This window comes from Diceros bicornis, chromosome 37 (genome assembly GCF_020826845.1).
Source record: "Diceros bicornis minor isolate mBicDic1 chromosome 37, mDicBic1.mat.cur, whole genome shotgun sequence".
Taxonomy (NCBI): domain Eukaryota; kingdom Metazoa; phylum Chordata; class Mammalia; order Perissodactyla; family Rhinocerotidae; genus Diceros; species Diceros bicornis.
The window spans coordinates 9,775,917-9,797,359 of NC_080776.1; the positions used below are offsets into that span (position 1 = coordinate 9,775,917).

General features: G+C 58.6%; 1 protein-coding gene across 1 annotated transcript; it reads left to right on the forward strand.

Moving 5' to 3' along the window:
* Nucleotides 1–266: 266 nt before the first annotated feature.
* ASIC4 (acid sensing ion channel subunit family member 4) lies at nt 267–21,395 on the forward strand. The gene is given in 11 exon segments (XM_058533076.1): nt 267–895; nt 15,673–15,741; nt 15,743–15,818; nt 15,916–16,043; nt 16,233–16,395; nt 16,878–16,934; nt 18,992–19,145; nt 20,302–20,393; nt 20,475–20,554; nt 20,870–20,974; nt 21,173–21,395. Coding segments are annotated over 11 exon segments (1,620 nt in total). The 5' UTR covers nt 267–313; the 3' UTR covers nt 21,287–21,395.
* The last annotated feature ends 48 nt before the right edge of the window (nt 21,396–21,443 follow it).

Sequence of the window (21,443 nt, forward strand, 5' to 3'; positions counted from 1 at the left end):
CTCGCAGGGACACACGCAGGGGCTGACAGCTGTGCTGGTGCTGATAAGGGAAGCCACAAGGAGACGATCGAGGAGAGAGACAAGCGCAGCAGAGGCAGCAGCGGCAGAGGCAGCACCAGGGCTGCGGAGCCGCTGGGAGTGGGAGTGACTCCCCCACCTCGGGCCCCCACCCTGTCCCTGGCCTCCTCCCGCTTGCCCTGAGTTTAGAAGAGCAGCTGCTGCCACCACCACCACTCCGGAGGGCACCAGGGGCTTCTGGCCAGGGGGGGACAGGGGCAGGGAGGCTCCGGCCAGTCCCGGCAGCCAGGGACAGATGCCGATCGAGATTGTGTGCAAAATCAAATTTGCAGAGGAGGATGCGAAACCCAAGGAGAAGGAGGCAGGGGATGAGCAGAGCCTCCTGGGGGCTGCACGGGGGGAAGCAGCCCCCCGGGACCTGGCCACCTTTGCCAGCACCAGCACTCTGCACGGGCTGGGCCGGGCCTGTGGCCCAGGCCCCCACGGACTGCGCAGAACGCTGTGGGCACTGGCCCTACTCACCTCGCTGGCTGCCTTCCTGTACCAGGCGGCCAGCCTGGCCCGGGGCTACCTGACCCGGCCGCACCTGGTGGCAATGGACCCCGCTGCCCCAGCCCCGGTGGCGGGCTTCCCGGCTGTCACCCTCTGCAACATCAACCGTTTTCGGCATTCGGCACTCAGCGATGCCGACATCTTCCACCTGGCCAATCTGACAGGGCTGCCCCCCAAAGACCGGGACGGGCACCGTGCCGCCGGCCTGCGCTACCCGGAGCCGGACATGGTAGACATCCTCAACCGCACTGGCCACCAGCTTGCCGACATGCTCAAGAGCTGCAACTTCAGTGGGCACCACTGCTCCGCCAGCAACTTCTCCGTGGTGAGTCCTGCCAGCCGGCCTGCCCGGCCTGGGGTGGCCAGAGGCTGGCAGGGGGTGGGGTGCGCCAGGGCATCCTCAATAGGGCTTCCCTTCCTTCCGCCACCAGAGGCTGGCCTCGTGTCTGCCCCGAGCCCAGTGTTTCCCTCTGGCTTCCCAGCCGTGGAGCAGGGGACGCTCCTAGGGGCTTACCCAGCGCTGCTGCTGCTCCGCTGCTTGGCTCTGCTGCTGCTGCTGCTGCTGCAGTGCCCAGGTCTGGGGCCGGGGGTCCTGGAGCGGGGCGGGGGCTCTGGAGCTGGTCAGCTTGCAGGGAAGGGATGCCCCATGCCAGGGCCAGACCAACGGACTCCCACTTTTCTCTTGCTCCCTTTTTCTTCTCTGGCTACTGGATTCTTTTCCCCACCAAATGAGGGTGATGGGGAGAGGGTGTTGGGGGGCTCCAGCACAGGAGGGACTCGGGGCTGCCTCTTGAGGAGCTGGCCTGACCGGCAGCCTGGATAGAGACGGTCTTCGTGTACACTGGGTGCCAGTGTCTCCTGTCTCTGTGTGTCTCTCACACACACCCCCTTTCACAGACTCCCTCACACATCCCTCTTTCATGCTGCCCCTCTGGCTTCTCCCGCTCCCCGGCCCGCCCTCCCTTTCCTGCTGCTGGCTGCTCCCTTGCGTGGCTCTGGCTCTTACACTGGGAATCACTCATTCATTCAAGTGCATGGCTCACCCTCACTGCTGCCCAGCACACACACACACACACACACACACACACACACACGCCCCTACTGCTCGGGGACACAGTTTCCTGCACACTCCCTCTCTCATACACACTCAGTGTCCCTGTCACTACACTCACGTGCACGCCTGCACACCCACACCCCCAGAGAGCTACTCATCTCCATGCCCACATCCCAGCTCTTACTTAGCTGCCGAGGACAGGGTCACACTGTGGGTGCCATCCCCTCTTGTGAGCCCCCCATCTAGCTCAACCCCTGCTCCCCACGCTGGGACTGCTGGCGCCATCTCTCACGTATATGTGACCACAAACACACGTACTCTCACGGGGAGTGGAGTGCCGGCTTGGGCTGCCCTCCCATGCACACCTCCCACAGTCAGGTGTGAGTGGTGGGGGTGTGTCTTGCGTGCTGTCTGTCTATCTGACAGTGCTCCACAGCCAAGGGGTATCTATTATTCCCGGTGCTTGAGATGCCTGTCCCCCGTCCCCCAGTTTACTCCCAGCATTGTGTACGTGTGTGTTTTCATCCTTGTTACCACTGCCCAATGCCTATGCAAATACATGGCATCAACATGGTGCCCACCGCAACTCAGTCTCCAGCGGCCAGCCCCAGAGACGCGGGGCTTTGCTCCTCAGGGCCCAGCCGCCCCCTACACAGGTTCTCATTCTCTCCCTGCCTCAGTATCACCAGCAACCATGCTCCCACTGGGTTCCTAGCCCCCACCACGCCTGCAGCCTCCGGGTCCTCTTGCCATTGGGTGGGGGGACTTGGGCAGAAATGGAGGAAGGGACAGGAGGCAGAGGATTGTGCTGGGAGAGGAGTTGGGGGTCACTGGTCATCTGGCTACACACCCCCTCTTCTAGGAAAAGCCACCAGTCCCAAAGCCAGGGCCGAGAGAGTCCCCGAGGAGGAGGTGGGGTGTAGAGCGTGAATGTGGCCTCTCGGATCCGCGGGGCTACTCTGTGCCACATCCTCACCCCTCCTAGTTGGGGGGGGCAGAGTCCAGTCTTAGCAGCTGCTGTTGGGGCAGAAGTCAATGGAGGCTCTGTGTCCCTGAGCAGGAGTGTGTGTCCCAGGCCCCCGTTGGGGTGGAAAGGAAAGAGGAAGAGGAATGAAACCTCAGTGGGGGAAGGGGAGGAAGCGATGGAGGGGGCGAGGAAGTAAGGAGAGGGAGGCAAGGGTTTCCTGCCTGGCCTCCAGGGAAGGAGGAGGTGTCGAGAGGATAGGGGAGCAGGGAGTCCCCTGATCAAGGCTGGCAAGTCCCTCTCGATCCTGGGGGTGGCCGGGCAGGGGTGAGGGTGGATCTCCCACAGGCCCTTTTGGAACCTGGGGCTGGAGAGAGAAGGGTGGTTGAAGTTTATGGGTCTCAGCTCTGCGGCTGCGGCAGGACGGTGATGGGCACAGGGACAGAGCAAGCATCAGGGGACAGGGATTCCCCTTCGGATCCTGCCCCCATGACCCCCACCCAGCTTAGACCCCATACCCTTCTGCCCACACACCATCCCCCATCTGCTGAGTGTGACTTTCCCTTGGACCTGGCATTCTAGGGCTGAGTCTGCTGCAAATGCACCAGGGGCTGGGATTATGGGTTGGGATGGGAGCCCATGATCCGTGGCAATGGGGAAGATGCGGGTGCATTGTGGGGGAAGATTGGAGAAGGGGTTTGGAGACAAAGACACGGGGTCTCTGATGAGGACGTGAGGTCCATAACAGACTGTGGTGAGAGCATGGAGCCCATGATGGGGATTTGGGATCCATGGTGGGGAGACGGCTACAGGGACCAGCTGGTGGGGTACCTGCCAGGGCCGGGGTGGTGAGCTGGCCAGTGACAGTGACAGGCTTTGAGTAAGGGGTTGTTGTGTGTTTTCTGTTGCTTTCCCTGTTTCTTCCTTCCCACTCCCCACTCTGCTGTGACCTTTCCTCCGGAATCCAAGTTAATAAATGTCACATTTTCCAGCCTATTTTTACTGCGGGTAATGTGCCCTCCCCCAGTCCCCTAAGCTGCTGCTCTTGCTTCTGTTACCACTGCAATTGCTCTCACCCCCACGCTCCCTAATATCCCCTCCCGCATGGAGTTGAGTGCCTACTGTGTGCTAGGCTCCCTGCCAGGTGCTGTGGGCGAGAACAAAGAAGGGAAGCCCTGTCCCCAGTCCCTGTCCTCAAGCAGCCTACAGTCTCATGGTGCAGCGGGCACAGGGACACTCAAAAGCTTAACCAACCATGCAAGAGTTAACCAGCCGTGCGTGCAATGTTATGAGGTGCCAGGATTAATCGCCAAAGGAGGTGCACGGAGAGTCAGAGCCTGGTTCAGAGAGAGAGGCCACTCGGGGCTAAAAAGGCTGGGAAGGCTCAGGGATGGGCCAGGCTGGGCAAGGTGTGGAGAGGATGGGAGGGAAGAGGGGAGACAGAGAGGAGAGGGCTCCAGGGTGGTGGGGATCCTCTCGCCTCTCCACGCAGACTCCCCTCCACCTTGCTCACCCCAGCTCTTCTCTTTCCCTTCCCCTTCCTCAGTCAGTCTCACACCAACCCACTCCCAGCTCCGCCTCCTGCTTTGGCCCCCACTTATATGTCCCCCCCCCATTCCTATCACCATCCACTTCCCCCAACCCAGTGCACCAAGCCCCATCTATACTTTCCCCACTGCGGCTTGCTCTCAGCCTGTCCACTTACTAGAAGGCAGAAATCACTCTTTCTCCCTAGGCTTCCTTTCGTTAGCTATAAAATGCAAGGGTGGCGAGAAAATTCAGCATCTCCTCTCAGCTGGGGACTGGATGATAGAGCCGTCAAGTGTGTGGGTTCTGGAGCCAGACCATCTGGATTCAAACCTCACCTCTACCCTTTACGCTGTGTGGCCTTGGAGGAGTCAAAAAGCTTCCGTGAGCGTCAGTTTCTGAATTTGTTAAATAGAACATTAGAACCTCAAAAATTCGGGTGGTTGTGAGGATTAAAGAGATGGCTGTAAAGAGCTTAGCACACTGCCTGGCACGCACAGAGTGTGCGCTCTGGAAGGGTCAGCTGTTATAAATGCCACCACCCCAAATCCTGACTCTGTTTAACCTCACTGTTCCCAGCAACGCCTGCTGTTTTCCGATCCATGCGCTGGCATCTTCACTGCTCTCCATCACCTAGCCTTCCCCTCTTTTGACCTTCAGGACCTTAATACACCCTCCCCTACCTTAATACAGCATTCCCATGCTATCCAACCCTCCCAGGTATCCCCGCACGCGTGCATATGTGCAGGAGTGTGCGCACACACTCAAGATCAGTGCTATCCCATAGAACATTCTGTGAGCATGGAAATGTTCTCTGTCTGCGCTGTCCAGCACGGTAGTCACTAGCCACACTGGCTATCGAGCATCTGAAATGGGCTTAGTGTGACAGAGAAGATGAATTTTCAATTCCAATAGCCTCCTGTGCCTAGGGGCTGCCGTATTGGACAGTGCAGCTCTAGGTGGTCCTAGGAAGGAGGCTCCGACCACCAGGTTGGGCAGGGCTAGGAATTACAATCGGGATTACGGGCTGCAAGGCGATGGCTGCTGGCTGTGTTTTGAAGTCTGGTTATCTACTCTCTGGGCTGAGGTCCCAGGTTGAACTGACATAGGGCCTGTGTCTGGGGACATAGAGGTGTCTGGAAACACCACATCAGTAGATAGACCTTCCTTCCCAGCTGCAGGAAATGACCTTGGTCTTTTCCATTCCATTGTCTGGAAAATTGAGGCATGAAGGAGGTGGAGAATCCTTGAGGAGACAGAAGTAGGAGCCACCCGCTCCTGTGGGGTCCTCAAGGGTCCAGGTAGCCCCTGGAGGGGCAAGGGACAGGGACCTGTGGCTGCTTCACTGTCTCCATCCCTCTCGGCTCTCAGCTTCTCTCCCCCTCCCAGCCCTCCTTCCCCACACGCTGGTGACTGCCGTGACTATTAATCACTCGCCCTGTTCTCTTCCTTTCTACTAATCAGGCACAATTAGACAAGGCCTCTTCCAGCTGGGCAGTCTTCCCCCTGCCCTCCCCCCTCCTCTCCCAGCCCCACCCCAGCTGCCATCCAGGACAGATCTGAGGCATGGGGAACAGGATGCCAGCCCTCTGTCACTCTCTGGCTCCCCGGCTCCCAATTCGAGGTTCCTGAGCAATCTCCTGCCTTCCATCCAAGCTTCCTCCTAAGTCTGTTCCCCTCCCTGGGGTGGTCAGGCCAGTACCGATAGTATCTGCACCCCCTCCTTGGTCGTGGGAGGGGCTCCTCCACGCACATCCCAACTCCCTACCTTTGCCACTGGCTCCGAGGGCCTGAGGGCTGCCCCTTGCCCCCTTGACTCAGGAAGGGAGGGAGTTTACACTGAGGTTGGTCCAGGCCTCTTATCTACCACATAAGCCTACCTCTGACTCTTACCTCCTGTCCCTTCTAGTTCCATCTTCTCCTGAGATGTGAACCTTGAGAACATCTAGTGCAACATCTAGTTCAGGGTTGGTCCTGCCTTCAGGAGCCAGGGAGGTCAGGTTGGGGAGGGTGCACACTAGAGAAGAGTGGGGTCTGAGGAGAACTGAAGATCACTTATCCTTGAAGAGAGCCGTTGCTCCTCAGCCCCAGCTCACTGTTGCCCTGTGGTCAGGGATGCCCAGTTTGGTGGGTCTTCCACTTTGTCCAGAGAAGCCCCAAGTCTTGAATATTTTAATAAAAATTTTCTGGTTTAAAAAAAATACTCTGAGTGTTACCTGCAACTCAGAGTGCAGAACCCAGTGTACTTGCTCTTTCCGCCACTGGCTGCTGCCTCTCAGGCCCTCCTGGAGGGGGTGCTGTCAGTCTGGCTGCTTCCCCTTGGCCAGGGGAGTTGGTAGAGGAGGATTTGAGGGGTGTGGCCCAGGAGCCAAGGGCAGGGGCTATTATTGTTACCCAGGGCCGGCCTACAAGGGCAGTAGGGAGGGCAGTGAGGGACGTGCCCCACCCGGCCCCACTCAGCAGCCCTGTGGCCTCTTCATTAATCAGGAATCAACCCAGAGCTGGGCTCATCATCAGCTCAGCTTCTCTGGCACTGCCGGAAGATGCTGATTAGCATTTGAAGAAATGGCCCCCACGTCCCCCTCCCGTCCTCCCTCTTTCTCCCCTACCCGTGCTCCTTCCTGGCCCCCCACCCCTGCCCTTCTGCTTCCCAGGAGGATCTGCTCCCTCTCGTAGCTGGCAGCAGGGCTGCCTCTGCCAGGCCCAGGCTGGGGGGCAGAAAGGATCAGGAATGGGTGGCAGGGGGGCAGGAGCACTAGGAGGGCTGAGCCTCAGGGCTGCTGAGGTTGAGGCCCCCCACTGGGTCCCACTGGGGGAAGGGGAGGGAGTGAATGAGGGGTGGACACTGAGGGCAGTCAAGGAGAGGTGGGCAGCCACCCTGGAGGAGGGGATGAGAGGGCAGCCTCAGGCTGGTGGTTATCAGTGCTTCCCTGCCCTCCAGGCTCTCCCAGCAATGCCACCTCCTTAGAGCCACTGGGCAGAGGGGGTGGGGACAGCCAGAACCGTGGACAGGAGGCCTGAGCTTGGGGTTGCCTGTTAGGGGGGGCGGCAAATCATGGTGGAGGTTTAGGGTCTTGGATGAATGGGGGTGGGAAGGCAGGAGGACAGAGACCCCAAGGGTGGAGACAGGCGAGTTCAGAGTGCTGCGTGCTTTCCAGAACGGGGAGGGTGTCTGGGCTTCTTCCCCTGGCTCCCAGGCCAGGAAATCCAACCCACCCCCCAAATGTTCACCATGCCCTTGGGACACCCGTTTGGGGTTGGAGGGGTGCAGTTCCAGAGAGCAAGGCAGAGGCTGCAGCAGCCGAGGCAGCAGCGAGAGTTCAGAGAGGAGCCACGGGATGATTAAGGGGAAATGGAGGATTGATTTAGGAGGAAAGATTAAAGGCGCTAAATCCGTGGCGCTTGGCTCAGCAGTGACTAAGCGTGGACAGGATAATAGCTTACAAATGTGTGAAAGGTGTAAATACCAAGAGGGGGGAGGGGCGGCTCGGCGGGCCGGGGGAGCGGGCACGGGGGGCTGGGCACCCCTGGGCGACTGCCCGGTAGGGCTGGCCGCTCTCCAGTGGGGATGCAGGGGTAGGAATGGGGTGTTGGAAGCCCCAGTTCCAAGCAGGGGTTGCGTTTCTGGGGCGCAGCTTCGCCGGCCTGTGCTGACCTCCACGTCCTACTCCCGCCCCGCTGAGGATCCGAGGTCGCGGGTTCAAATCCCATCCGAGCCCTTCTGCGCCCCTCGGCCCCGGGCTTTTCCCGCTGCTCCGAGGCGCGCCAGCCGCCCCGGCTCTGCAGCCGTCTCCCCGGGGCCCCCCTGCTCCGCCGGCCAGGCTCGCGCCCCCTCGCCCCTCCCCGGCCGCGGCGGGAGGCGGTGTCTCCCTCCGCGGTGGAAGCCTCTGGCGCTGCTGTGTGCGGAGGTCACTTTGCCGAGGAGCCGGGAGCCGGGGGAATGCAAATGAGGCAAACCCAGGGAGGAGAGCGGAGGAGCCCGGAGGAGACGGGAGGGAGGGCGCTCGGGCGCCGTGATGGATGCCTGCCCCGCGGGAGGCAGGAGGGGGGCTGCGAGGAGCGCCAGGCGCTGGGTGCGGCCCTGTGGGTGCGGGTGGCCCGGCCTGGATGGCAGGGTGCGTGTGCGGGGTGGGGGGCGATGGGGCCGGGAGCGGGTGCGCACCCACCCACCCAGTACGACCCCCGCCAGCCCCGCCACCTTCTCAGTCTTGGCTCCTGAACTCCCGCCCGGCGGTGGCTGTGTGCTCCACGTTGTAAGCAAAACTCTTAACGAATAACTTTGCATCGACGGCGGCGGGAAAGTCAGGGAAGGGCTTCGATACAAATTAAAAATATTCCCGCCGGGAAAATTGACTTTCTAGGGTTTAAGGCCTAAGCAGTCGCTACCTGGGAACAGGTTTGTCTGTTTACCTGCGTCCTGGCGGCCCTGCGCTCTCCTCTGCGGTGGACACGCGGCGCGCGCCTGGAATAACCGCATTCGTCTGCGGCCCCCATCTCTCCCCGGCTCCCGGCTCCCGGCTCGGCCTCAGCCTGGACTCGCACGGCCCTGACCGTCTCCTACTTCTCTCCCGCCGCGGCTCACACATTTACATTTGAACAGACACTGCGCCCATTTCCTCCTAGACCCACAAGCACTTCTACCTTGGAAGGAAGTCGCCCTGAAAAGCGCTTGGGCGGCTGTGGGGGTGGGGACGGGGGGGCTGTGTTGACCCTGTGGTAGAGGAGAGGGGCCAGGCCTGCGTGGGGGTGGGTATTCCCCCTCTGTCTTGACTGGGGCACTATCTAATGCCCTTCCTGGGTGCATGATTGGGCTTGTTCTCGGAAGCTTTGCTTTCCAACCCAAATGGAACCCCTGTTCTGCTGTCAGAGGACTTGCTCCGGTCCCCCCATCATAGCGCAATCACAACTAGTAATAATCTGCCTATAGCTGTGATTGTGGGTTTTGGGGGTTTTGTTCCCCGCTGCTGTACACACCGCTCATAGTATAGACACTCGATAAACATATTTTAAATGAATGAATGAATGGCTCTGCGCCAGACAGCAAACTCCCTCTGGAGTCTGTTCTGTTCTCTGAATCATCCCCAGCACCAAGCACATTGTGCAGGCTCACGGAATAGTGTTGGACGAATGAGTGTGGTTTGAACACCCCTCATTTCTTGAGTACCTACTTTTTGTCTGTGTGTGCCAGATGTGTATCTCACAGTGGCTCTGAGACTGGCTGAGACTGCCTGGCCCCTGCTCTGCCACGTTATGTGACCCTGGCAGTTCCCTTACCCTCTCTGGGCCTCCATTATCCTGTCTGTAAAATGGAGATGATAAGAGACCTCGAGGATAGGGTTTTTGTGAAGATTAAGGAGTTAATTTGTATAAAGTGCTTAGAATCTTGCTTGGCACAGAGTAAGCACTAAAGAAATGTTGGCTATGGCTATTATTGATGTACATTCCTTTTTTCCTGGTAACACCTCTGAAGGGTGCCTATTATTATTCCCATTTTACAGATGAAAAATGGAGGATCAGAGAGGTTACATGACTGAATCCGAATCCCACAGACAGTAAGGGCATGGCCCAGACGTGAACCAGGTTGGGCTGCCGGCCTGTACCCTGGGTGCTGCCTCTTCTCCAGTAGGAGAGCCTTATCTCAGAGCGGGGGATTTCGCTCTGCAGAGCTCCATCCTGTAAGAGGCACGATCTCTCTCAAATTGCTGAGAAAGCCTTTAGCAAGGTGCCCTGTGAGAATGGGCCCAGTGAGGGTCCAAGATCAAACGGCTGCACCATCTTGGCAGGAAGCTCCATTCCCCAGATGCCCCCACCCCCCCCACCCCTTTCTTGAGCACCTATCAGGCATCACAACGAATTTATCTCTAATCCTCACCACTAACGTTAGAAGGAGGAATTACCACTCCCCTTTCACAGATAAGCAATCCGAGGCTCAGAGACGTTAAATCACACACCCAAGGTTGGTGGCAGGGCCAGGATTGGAGCTCTGTTCTGTCGGGCTCGAGAATATGTGCCCTTTCCCCGTGTCACGAAGCTTAGGTGGATCCCTTTCCAGCGCCACATCCGCTGGTCGCGCTCTGCCCCAGCTGGGTTCTTACTGGTCTCTGCAACTCTTAGGGCTGATAGTGATGCCTTACGTGGATGATTTCACTTTGCAAATGCCTTTCACATACTTCCTCTCCTTTGAGACTTACGACCATCCTGTGCAATTAGTCAGGCAGGAATTTCTATCCCCACTTGACAGATGAGGCAACTGAGATCCAGAGAAGTCAATAAATCATGTTACTAACCAATGTTACGCAGGCTGTTGGCGGTAGAGCTGGAGAGGGGACCAGGGTCTACTGACCACAAGGGGGTGACCGAGGTCAGTGGAGGATGCTGGGGCTGGTGGGGGACTGGGTTCTGGTTCTGTGTGCCTTGGATATGTGCCTGCCATCTCGAGGCTTCTGTTTTGGCCTCTGTACAAGGAAAGTTTGGACTGAGTGACCGCTGAGTTCTGACCAGCGTAGACACCCCAGGCGTTCTGAGTTGGTGCTGTCTTCCTTCCTCTGCCTCTGGTGAGGGTAGAGGACGAAGCTGTGAACCTGGACACCTGGGCCACCCCTGAGTAAAGCTGGGGCCTGGGAGCTGTCCGACCCCGGGGTGCTTGTCACAGTCCAGGGCGGCTGAAGACGCACCCCCTTCCACTGGCCCACTCTGGACCCCAGGGTGCTGCAGGGTTAAGGGAAGTTCGTTCCAGGGGCTAAATGAGAGGCCTGGGGCTGGACTGCAGCAGGGGAGGGCTGATGGAACTTGGGGGGATGAAGCTGCCATGGCAAAGTGAGGTGGGGGGTGCCAGGGCCTTGGCAGAGGCAGGGTGTCCAGAAGGCTGTGGAGATAAAGCCCGGGCTGCAGATTAGCTCTGGGATTAGCCCAGCCTTGGCTGCTCCTGGCTGCTTCTTATCTCCTGGAGGCCGGGGCCCTCTCCCCGCAGCTCTGAGCCCTGGCCCTGCTAATTGCCTGTTAACCCCGTGGGCTCCATGACTGCAGGGAGGATGGGGGGGGCATGGGGAGAGGTGAGGGAGAATAAAGCAAGCCAGCCCAGGAGAGCTTTCCGGGAAATGGGAGCTGTGGACAGATGGAACTCAAGGGACTGACAGGAGCGAGCTCTGGACTGATCTCTCCCACTGTCAGGGGCAGACCTGGAGGAGGGGGCAGGGAGAAGGAGGGGAGGGCACCTGGGGAGGGGTTCCTGGCTTGACAGGAGGCCTCAAACCCAGGAAAAATCTAGGAGGAAGGCAAGAGAGACTGGACACCTAGACTAAGGGATAGACAGAGAGGAAAGCAAACAGGATACAGATGGCAGAGGGCAAAGGAACAGAGAGGCCAGGGGGCAGCAAGGCCAGGGGGAGAGAAAGACAGAGGCCAGCGGGATGGACCGGCCGATGGAGGGCAAGGGATCAGATGCTGAGGACAGACAGGCCAGGAGGATAGAGAGAGACTTGAGAGCAGACTGAGATGGGGACAGAGGCTAGGGAGACAGACAGACCCAGGGCGAGTCCAATACTGAAGGGGAGATGGTCCGAGAGGGACAGGCAGAGGCCTGGCCAGAAGGAGGGTGGTGGAGGGGTCCAAGGGTCTGCATTCAGCCTAGGTCCAGAAGGCCTCAGGGAGGCCATGCGCTCAGCTTAGGGCCAGGAGGGTGGACCTGGGAGCTAAGGCAGAGAGCAGGGCAGGGCAGGGAAGAGGGAAGGCCAGACAGAAGGAGGAGGTGGGGTCAGAGATGGGGACAGGGCCCAGAGGCTGAGGGCCGGTGGTGGGTGATCAGGAGATAGACCCTTGGCCCATCAGGGCACATCCTGGCCCAGGACCTGCCCCTTTCCGTGGCTGGGGCCTGGACTCTCAACTTCCATACACACACCCTCCTCCCGGGCCAGTCCGTGGGGAGAGAGCAGTGGACAGCCAGTGGGACCTTGTGGCTGAGCGGCCGTGCCGTCTCCATGGAAGAGACTGTGGGCTGTGCCGCCACCAGAGTTCTGCCACTTAGGAGCTGGTGGCTCCACCCGCCACTGCCTGCCTGGCCTGGGGACCATCTCCAGGGCAACGCTCTGAGCTGCCCAGCAGTGGGGGCTGACCCGGCTGTGCAGGTGGCCCGGCCCTGCCAGTCTCGCCTGTCCATCCCCTGCAGAGCATATCCATCGGACCCAGAGTACCTCCACCCATCTCCCTGTGTCACTCCCACTCTGCACAACCACCTCAAGGGCAGGGTGCCGGGGAACCACTCCCCTCCAAAGCCACTGGAGCCAAAGGCTTCCCAGTTGGCTCTGCCCTGCACGGGGCTGGGCTCAGTGCCATGCAGTGTGCATCTGTGTGTATATGTTGGAGGTATCAGGTAGGGAGGCTGACCCCACCCAGGGTCAGGAGCCTATCAGAGCCTATTGAACACCCACCAGGTATTTTATAAGCACTAACTCTGCTTTGGCATCAGGCTCAATTCTGTTTGAATCTCTGCTGTTATTTACTTGCTGTGTGTCCTTAGCCAAGTTGCTTTCCCTCTCTGAGCCTCCTCATCATTAACCCAGGGGCAACAATACTTATCTTATGTGCTTCTTCTTGGAGGCTTAAAGGTGAAAATAGATCAACACCACCTAGCCCAGGACTTGGTACAAAGCGGGGATGGTTGATCCTATTCACTTAGCATCCTTCCCTCCTCCTCACGGCTCCTTCTGCAAATCGTGCTGGACTCTGGGGATGCCAAGATAGTAAAATGGGCTCCCAGCCTCAGGGAGTCCACAGTTCCATGGGTGAGGTTGAGCTGCGGAGAGATGGTGCCACACGCTGGGGGGCACGAGCGAGCAGCTCACTACCCAGGTCCCCCATGAAGCCCACGTCTCGCTTAGCCTCTCAACTGGAGCGTACGCTCAAAACTGGCTGCATCAGCAAGAGCTGATTCTAGCATCTTCTTGGCCTGAAATAGGAAGAGAGTGGTTGCTTTGAGATTTGTTGCAAACATGTATATATTCCGCCCATCTGCCTTTCCCACACCACGGGGACCCAGGAACCTTGCACCCAGCCCCCTCCAGCGTTCCCCTCATCCAGTGACAGGTTGTAAGAGCGCAGGTCCTGAGTGGGGCTGTCTTGCTGGACTCTTGCCCCTTCGTCTAGGGCCTTTCTACTCAAACTCTGGTCCACGGACCAGCGGGTAGTTAGAAACGCAGAATCTCAGTCCTGCCCCCAGCAAACGTTTACTAAATCAGAGTCATTTTTACATTTTTACAAGATCCCCAGGTGGTTTGTGCACACATTACGGTTTGAGAAGCAAATCAGCCCGCCTGTCTGAGCCTCAGTTTCCCCATCTGTAGGATGTAGGGCGGTTGTGAGGATTTGGTTGGAAAGAGCACATGAAGCCTTTAGCTCAGTGCCTGGGGCAGAGCAAATGCTCTGGAACTGTCAGCGACGTGCACTCCTGTCCCACAGATAGACACGCAGCGGGGAGTTGGGGCAGGGGTGATATAGATGGGGTCAAGGCCTGGAACCCAGCTGATGAGGGTGCAGAAGGAGGAGGGGAGGGACAGCAGAGGAACTGAGAGGCAGCAGCCACGGAGAACAAAGGACGAGGAAGGTGTAGAGCAGTGGAGGGGAAGGGGGATAGGAGACAAGGGGACAGTATTGAGTCACACCCCTGTCTCAATTCTGCTGGAATGAGCTGGGGGGGGGGGTCAGCTGGCAGCAACAGGTTGTAGGAACAGCTTGAGTCTTGCATCTTGATGAGTTCCATCTCTCCGACTGACTAGCTGCGTGACCTTGGGCAAGTCACATCAGCTCTCTGAGCCGCGGTTTTGTGGTCTGCAATGATCCGGCTAATTAAACCTACCTGATAGCAGAATTGCTGGGTGGATGAAATGGGGCATTGGTAGATGTTTTGTAAACTGCGCTGTGCTTGTTATGCACCTGTTTTTGTTTTTTTTCTGAGGCAGGGTGTCTGGGTGATGGAAGAGCTGTATGAGAGGGGAGGATCAGCAGGGCGATTCGCCTGGTGGGGATGGGAGACTTCACCTGGCCCTACAGCAAGCCCCTCCCCGCCCCCGCCCCCCGCCCCCGTTCTTCTTAGAACTTCTGGCTCCACTGCCTCACTCCAGCCCCTGTCCCTTCCACACCCTCCCTCTGCTAGGCATTTAGGATCTCTTCTCCCTCTCACACTGCCGCTTGCCTTTTCTCCCGGCTGTTACCAGTGTGGACATGTTCCCAAGGAGAGGGGAGGGGGAGCGAGCGAGCGAGATTGAGGGCGCCGACCACTTGCCCCCAGGGAAGGGGCTGCCTGTGATGGGTTTGACCCGGGAGCTGGTCTCTGTGGGGTGAGCCTGGCAGGGGGAACTTGCATCCCCCCTCTCCCTCAGCCTCCTCCCCCCCTCCAGCCGCTGCGCCACCCCGGATCGCAGCGACATCCCAGCCAGAACCTCGGCTTCCATCTCTGGGGCGCCAGCGCCACCTGGTGTCCATGCCGGAGAACTCTCCGCAGAGGAAAAGGGAGGTGGGCTTCGTTCAGAGCTGCAGTAACCGCTTATGAGAGCGTCCCTTGGGCCCGGCAGTGGGCCAGGGGCTGGGGACACCAGACAGCCTCACTGCTCCTGTGCAGCATAAAATCTAGTGGGGGGAAGATGGACATTGAACAAGGAGACAAACAGATAAACAAGATCATCTCAGGTCTTGATAAGTACCTCGAGCAAACCAAAAAACACGTTGATGGGCGGAGGGTGACGCCGATGTGTGCGCTGGACACAAGCTGAGGCTTAAAAGATGGACAGCTAGCCACGCCAGATGGGGGAAGGGTGCATTCCAGGAGAGGGAACATCATAAACAAGGCCCTGAGGAAGAACGGCACTTCATAAATTTGAATCCATCACAGAGACCCCGGGGGGGAGTGGCAGGAGAGGTAGGCAAGGGTCACATCATGTGGAGACTTTCAGGCTAAGAGTTTGGCTCTATTCTCGGAAAAATGGGAAGCCGTCATCGGGCTTGAAGCTGGCAAGTGACTTATTTGGATCTACGGGCTTTAGAGGGGGGACTCAGGCTTCTGTGTGAATGGCCGGAGGAGAGGCAAGGATGGACAAAGGGAGAGCAGTTAGGAGCCCACTGCCGCGGCCAGGCAGGAATGATGGTGAAAGGTGGGACACGAGGTGGAAGGAAGGTGGGTGGATTATTTGAAGAAGGATTGCCCAGGACAGCTGCTGGATTGGGTCTGGGGCTGAGGGAGAGGGAGATTTCAGGGGGTCTGACTTGAGAAACTCGGTAGATAGTGGGGCCCTCTACTCAGAGGAGGAGAATGGAGGGGGCAGGATTTGGGAAGATGTCAAGAGTTCTGCTACATCGAGCTGGAGATGCCTCTTAATCATCTAGGGGAGGGTGTCCGTAGAAAAGATGGAGTTCAAGGGGGAGGCTGGGCGGCTGACTGATTGCTGGGATAGGGGACAGGAGTGTCCAGGCAGGTCTGGTGACCTTTGGGAGGACAGGGAGCCTCAAGCCTGAGGAGTTGTCTCAGCCCCTTGTTTCATCTCTCCCTCTCCTCTCTCTCACCCCCCAGGTCTATACTCGCTATGGGAAGTGTTATACTTTCAACGCGGATCCGCAGAGCTCACTTCCCAGCCGGGCGGGGGGGCATGGGCAGTGGCCTGGAGATCATGCTGGACATCCAGCAGGAAGAGTACCTGCCCATCTGGAGAGAGACAAGTATGCAGGCGGGGAAGGGACAGGGCCAACCTGGGGACTCCGGCCTGGGCCCTGTGCCTGGGGTGGGTTTCCAAAGGTCCCCATCTCCGCTGTGCAGACGAGACGTCATTTGAGGCCGGCATCCGGGTGCAGATCCACAGCCAGGAGGAGCCACCCTACATCCACCAGCTGGGCTTCGGCGTGTCCCCAGGCTTCCAGACCTTTGTGTCCTGCCAGGAACAGCGAGTGAGCAGCTCCACCTGGGCGCTGGGTTGAGCATGAGGCCAAGCCTTTGGGCTCAGAGGGGCTGCTGACCAGACCTGTCCTTCAGCAGCTCACAGCCCGCCAGGCCACCCTTGGGCTTTGCTGGGGCTGTGGGCGCTAGAGGGCCAAGTGGGCCTCCTGGGCATGACCAGATCGTGCCTGCCTCTGCAGCTGACCTACCTGCCCCAGCCCTGGGGCAACTGCCGGGTGGAGAGCGGGCTCGGGGAGCCGGAGCTGCAGGGCTACTCGGCCTACAGCGTGTCTGCCTGCCGGCTGCGCTGTGAGAAAGAGGCTGTGCTTCAGCGCTGCCACTGCCGGATGGTGCACATGCCAGGTGCGCGCCCCCCCACACCCCTCCGTGCCGCCCTGCCAGGCGCTACCTCCAGGGGCGGAGCACTACTCTTGCACAGGCAGGGGCATGTGTACAACACGCATGCGTGTGTGTCTGTACCCATGTGAGTGTGCATGCGTGTATGTTTGGGATTTTATGCATTTTCACATGTGTGTATGGGAACGCACACATGCATGTTTGTGTGCATGCTAATGTCTATGCATACATGTGTTTGTGTACTTGTGGGGGTTGTGTGCATGTGCCTGAACACGTGCATACACATGTGTATGCATATGTGCCTGCATGCAAGCATGTGTGTGTTTGCAAGTATATATGCCTGTGTACATTTTCATGCTTATATGCATGAGCGTGTATAAATGCATGTGTGCATGTGTGTGAATGCACATGTGCGCCCACCTTTGGGAATGTGGTGGGGGAGAGGGGATGGAACCATAGACTCCAGGAATATTCTTCTCTTCTTTCAGGCAATGAGACCATCTGCCCGCCAAATATCTACATTGAGTGTGCTGACCACACACTGGGTCCGTGCTGCCTTTTCCCTTCCCTCTTCTCCGTCATCCTCCCCTCCATCTCTCTTTCCACCTTCTCCTCACTGCCTTGGCTCCCCTCCTCCCTGTCTCTCCCTGGGGGTTTTTTCCTGGAGGTTGAGCCTTATCCCGTACCTCTGGGGGTCTGAGGACCTTTGCGGGTGTGGACACTTGGGTAAGTGGAGGCAGCAGGGTGGGGGATGCGGAGAACCCAGGACTGAGACAGAAGGTCTGGGCTTCTCGTCGTGGTTCAGCAAACGAGCTTGCCTCTCTGGGAAAGTGAAATCACTTCTCTCTTGGTCTGAGAAAAGATGCATTGCTGGCTATCAGGATGGGTAAGGCAAACCTCATCTGTCCAAAGTCTCGCCTGATCTGCGCTTCCTTCGTTCATTCATTCATTCATTCATTCTATGGATGTTTACAGCCTGTGCTCATGCTGGAGGTGAGAGAGGGAACAAGAACCCTTCTCTCGTGGAGCTTGCTGCCCGGCAGGCTGTGGACAGGCATTACGATGCAATGTGTTAGTCCTTGGGTAGGGGAACCTCAGCGATCCTACAAGGCCTCAGGGAGGGGCAGGCAGCCTCACCTGGGAAGGCGGGGAGGACTTCTAGAGGAAGTGACATATTAGCTGAGACTTGAAGGTGCGAAAGAGTCAGCAGGTGGAAAGGGGGACATGTTCTAGGTGGTGGGAACAGCTGTGCTAGAGACCTTGTGGCCAGAGAGAGCATGTGTGTCCGGGGCACCGGACGATCAGTGTGGCTGGAGGGCAGAGAACAGGGGAGGGGGTGGAAAGACTGGAGGAGGCTCTGGGAAGCCAACAACGGCCAAAGGCAAGGCGAGGACGCCACTTGGTTTTAGGAAGGTGACTCTGATTAGACGTGGAGAATGGACAGGCAAGGAGTGAGACTAGAGGCAGGGTGACTGGTCAGGAGAGCACTGCAGTAATCCAGATGAAGGGCTGGGTTGGGGGAGAAGGGATGGGGTTGAGACGCTGAGCAGTGGAACCACATCGAGACCTTCTCTGCCCCACACCAACTGCGTCAGCCAGAGAGGAAATTGAAGGGGTTTTCGTGAAGCAGCACATGTGCCAGCAGGGACAGGGGAACCACAAGGGATGGTGAGACTCCACAGAACTAGCTACAGCAGGAAGCCTTTAGCCCCCAGGCCTGAAGGGGGAAGGGAAGGGAGCGCCTCTGGAGCCCAGGGAGAGATCTGGGGCTGTCAGAGGGGCCCATGGGCGGGAGCTGCAGGCAAAAGAGGAGGGATGCGGCCCCTGCCAACCCACGGCCTGCAGTGAGGAAGCGGGGGGAATAAATGCCCTGGCATCCCTCTCCTCCTTGCCCTCTGACCCTGCCAGGCCTCCCATTAGCTGAATCCAGCCAAAGCCAGAAGACAAGGGAGTCTAGGTGATGCCTTTGCCAGAAATCAGCCTCCTAGGCACAAAGCAAGGTGGAGGAGAGTGGAGAGTGGATCTGAAGGGGTGAACAGAGAAAACCCAGCATACTGAGCATACAAATCCTGTCTGTCCATTTATTCTTCTGTCTGTTGCTCTATCCATCCATCTACCTCCATCCATCTCATCCATCCATCCATCTCTCCATCCATCCATCTCTCCATCCATCCATCTCTCCATCTCTCCATCCATCCATCCATCCATCCATCCGTCCGTCCGTCCGTCCATCCATCTGTCCCAGCATCTTTTGCAAGCCCCCTTGTCTGTCTGAGGCCTCATGTGGTTGATTAGCTCTGCTGGATGGGCTGCGCCCTCATTCCAAGCCACGAGGACCTCCCTGCCCCAGAGGGCTGGGAGTCAGAGGGATAAGCCTGTGGGAGGGTGCTGGGGGGTTCTGTCTTCATCTGCTTTCTTTGGTAGTCGAAGCTGGTCCAGGAAAGGACCCCCAGGCAGTTCCTCTAGGCAGTGCCAGGGCTGGCCAGTAAAGGCCCCGGATGTGGACCTGCCTGCCTCAGGACAGCCCCGATACCTTCTCCCTGCAGATAGTGGGCCTCTGGGCCGCCCCGCCCCCTCTGCAGTTGGTGCCTCTGTGTTGCAGACTCCCTGGGTGGGGGCTCCGAGGGCCCGTGTTTCTGCCCTACCCCCTGCAACCTGACCCGCTACGGGAAAGAAATCTCCATGGTCAGGATCCCCAACAGGGGCTCAGCCCGGTACCTAGCAAGGAAGTACAACCGCAACGAGACCTACATACGGTACGTGTGCGTGCGCGTGTGCGTGGTAGAGGCCTGCAAGGGGCGTGGTGCGTGTTGGAGACTGGGAGTGGGCTGCATCTCTGTTAATAATAGTCTTCTGCCAGAAATGCCTTTCAGCATCCTTTTCTTCTAACTAACCCCTACCCCTCCTCTAAGTCACATCCTGTGTCTCCACCTCTGGGGAGCCCTTCTTGGTCCAAGTGCCTTTTGTCTGAGCTCCCACGGCACCCTGTACATATCTCTGTCATTGCACTTACCCGTTGTTTTAGAACCTCTGTTTGTGTGTTTTTCGCCCCCAGCAACCTGGGAGCCATGAACGCACGTTGATTGAATGCTGTGCTGACGGAGAGGAACTGGGAGGGATGGGAGAGGAACAGGTGGCCTGCAGGGGGCGCCGCACTGAGCCTTGGGTCTGGTACCCTGCGGCCAATCTACAAATGCTGAGCATCCTCTGGGTGCCAGGCCCAGTGCTGGGCCTGTGGGGACAGAGATGATTACAACACAAAATCCATGCCACAATTTATGGATGAGCCCATGTTTGATGGTGTGATACAGATTCTCAGGCCCCAGGAGAGATTCATGTGGGTTGGGTAGGGAAAGCAGGGGAGGCGTGAGCTGGACCTCTGAGGACCTGGGGTTTGGGTCCAGGAGAGGAGGAGACAGGGAAGGCATCCCAGTTGGAGAATGTGGGATGATGCAGAGATCAGCTTGAGCTGTAGGGAGACTTTGCGGAGAGAAGCAGATAAGAAAGCAGTGTGAATAAAAAGACACAGTGCAACAGATCATGGGCAGTCTTAAAAGTCTGAAGAGGAATTTTGGAGTAGACCGTTGGGCAATAGGGAGCCATTGAAGGTTCTAGAGAGGTATAGGGATGAGGCAAAGTGAACACTGTTTGCTGCTTAGAGAAGAAGGCAGGAGGGAATCCTGCAGGCCTAGTTTTATTTTGCTCTCCTTGGGCCCTTTGCTAACCCTCTGGGTCTGAGGCTGGTATGCATCTGGGACTGCCTCCCCTCACAGCCTTTGGAGCCTGAGGGTAGTCACCAGCTTCCTGGCGCAGGGGGTCTCAGACCAAGATCTGCTGGGCCTGGGATGTCCCTGCCAGCTACCTCCTCGGGAAGGTGGCCCCACGTGGACACCCTGCTTCCTGTCTCTGCAGGGAGAACTTCCTGGTCCTAGATGTCTTTTTTGAAGCCCTGACCTCGGAGGCAATGGAGCAGCGAGCAGCCTATGGCCTGTCAGCCCTGCTGGGTGAGCCCCAGCCCTGGCCCCGAGTCCACAGGGGTGGTCAGCCCAGCCTGCTCCCTCTGACCCTGCTCTCCTGCTCCCCAGGAGACCTCGGGGGACAGATGGGCCTGTTCATGGGGGCCAGCATCCTCACGCTGCTGGAGATCCTCGACTACATCTATGAGGCAAGGGAAGGGGGCCTGGGCCCCCACATGGGGAGTGGGGGGGGAGGGGCTGTGGGAGAAGCACGAGGCAGTGTGGCCTTCCTGCTGGAGCTGCTCTGGCAGGAAGTCAAGCTCGGGGTTCTTTGCTGGGGTCCCCTGACTGGCTGGAAGGCCTGAGGGTTGTGAGTCAGGAGACGGATGGGTGAGGAGGATCGGGCAGTCCTAGTCGGGGTTTGCTGGGGCAGCAAGTCCTAGAAGGTGGGCCTGGTGAGGCCAGCCCTTCTCCTCTATCAAGTTTTCTGAGCCCACTGCTATCCCCCTACCTTGACCCCCAAGGTGTCCTGGGACCGACTGAAACGGGTGTGGCGTCGTCCCAAGACCCCCCTGCGGACCTCCACTGGGGGCATCTCCACGTTGGGGCTGCAGGAGCTGAAGGAGCAGGTGAGGACGAGCTCTGCAGAGTATGCAGCCAGCGCCTCCTCCTGGGACTGAATGCCCCCCAGAATTTCTGAACTAGCCTGTGGAGGGGTTCCTGGGCTCCCCTGGAGCCTCTGCCCCTGGGAACAAGGACAGGCTGGCTGCGTGAGGCTTGAAGGCACCGCTGGAACTCTCTCTGTCCCATCCCTCTTCACCTTGCAGAGTCCCTGCCCGAGCCGGGGCCGCGCTGAGGGTGGGGGAGCCAGCAGCCTGCTCCCCAACCACCACCACCCGCATGGCCCCCCAGGAGGCCTCTTTGAAGACTTCGCTTGCTAGGATGGTGCTGTGTCTGAAAGGACCCGGAAGTCTGGGACCCCTCCCTGGATCCCCAACATAGTCTCCTCTTGATCCTGGGACAGAAGATCTGGGGCAGCCCACAGCTGAGGGGGAGAGGGCGGTGCTCACTGGGATGGCGCGGACTCGGTTCCTGCTC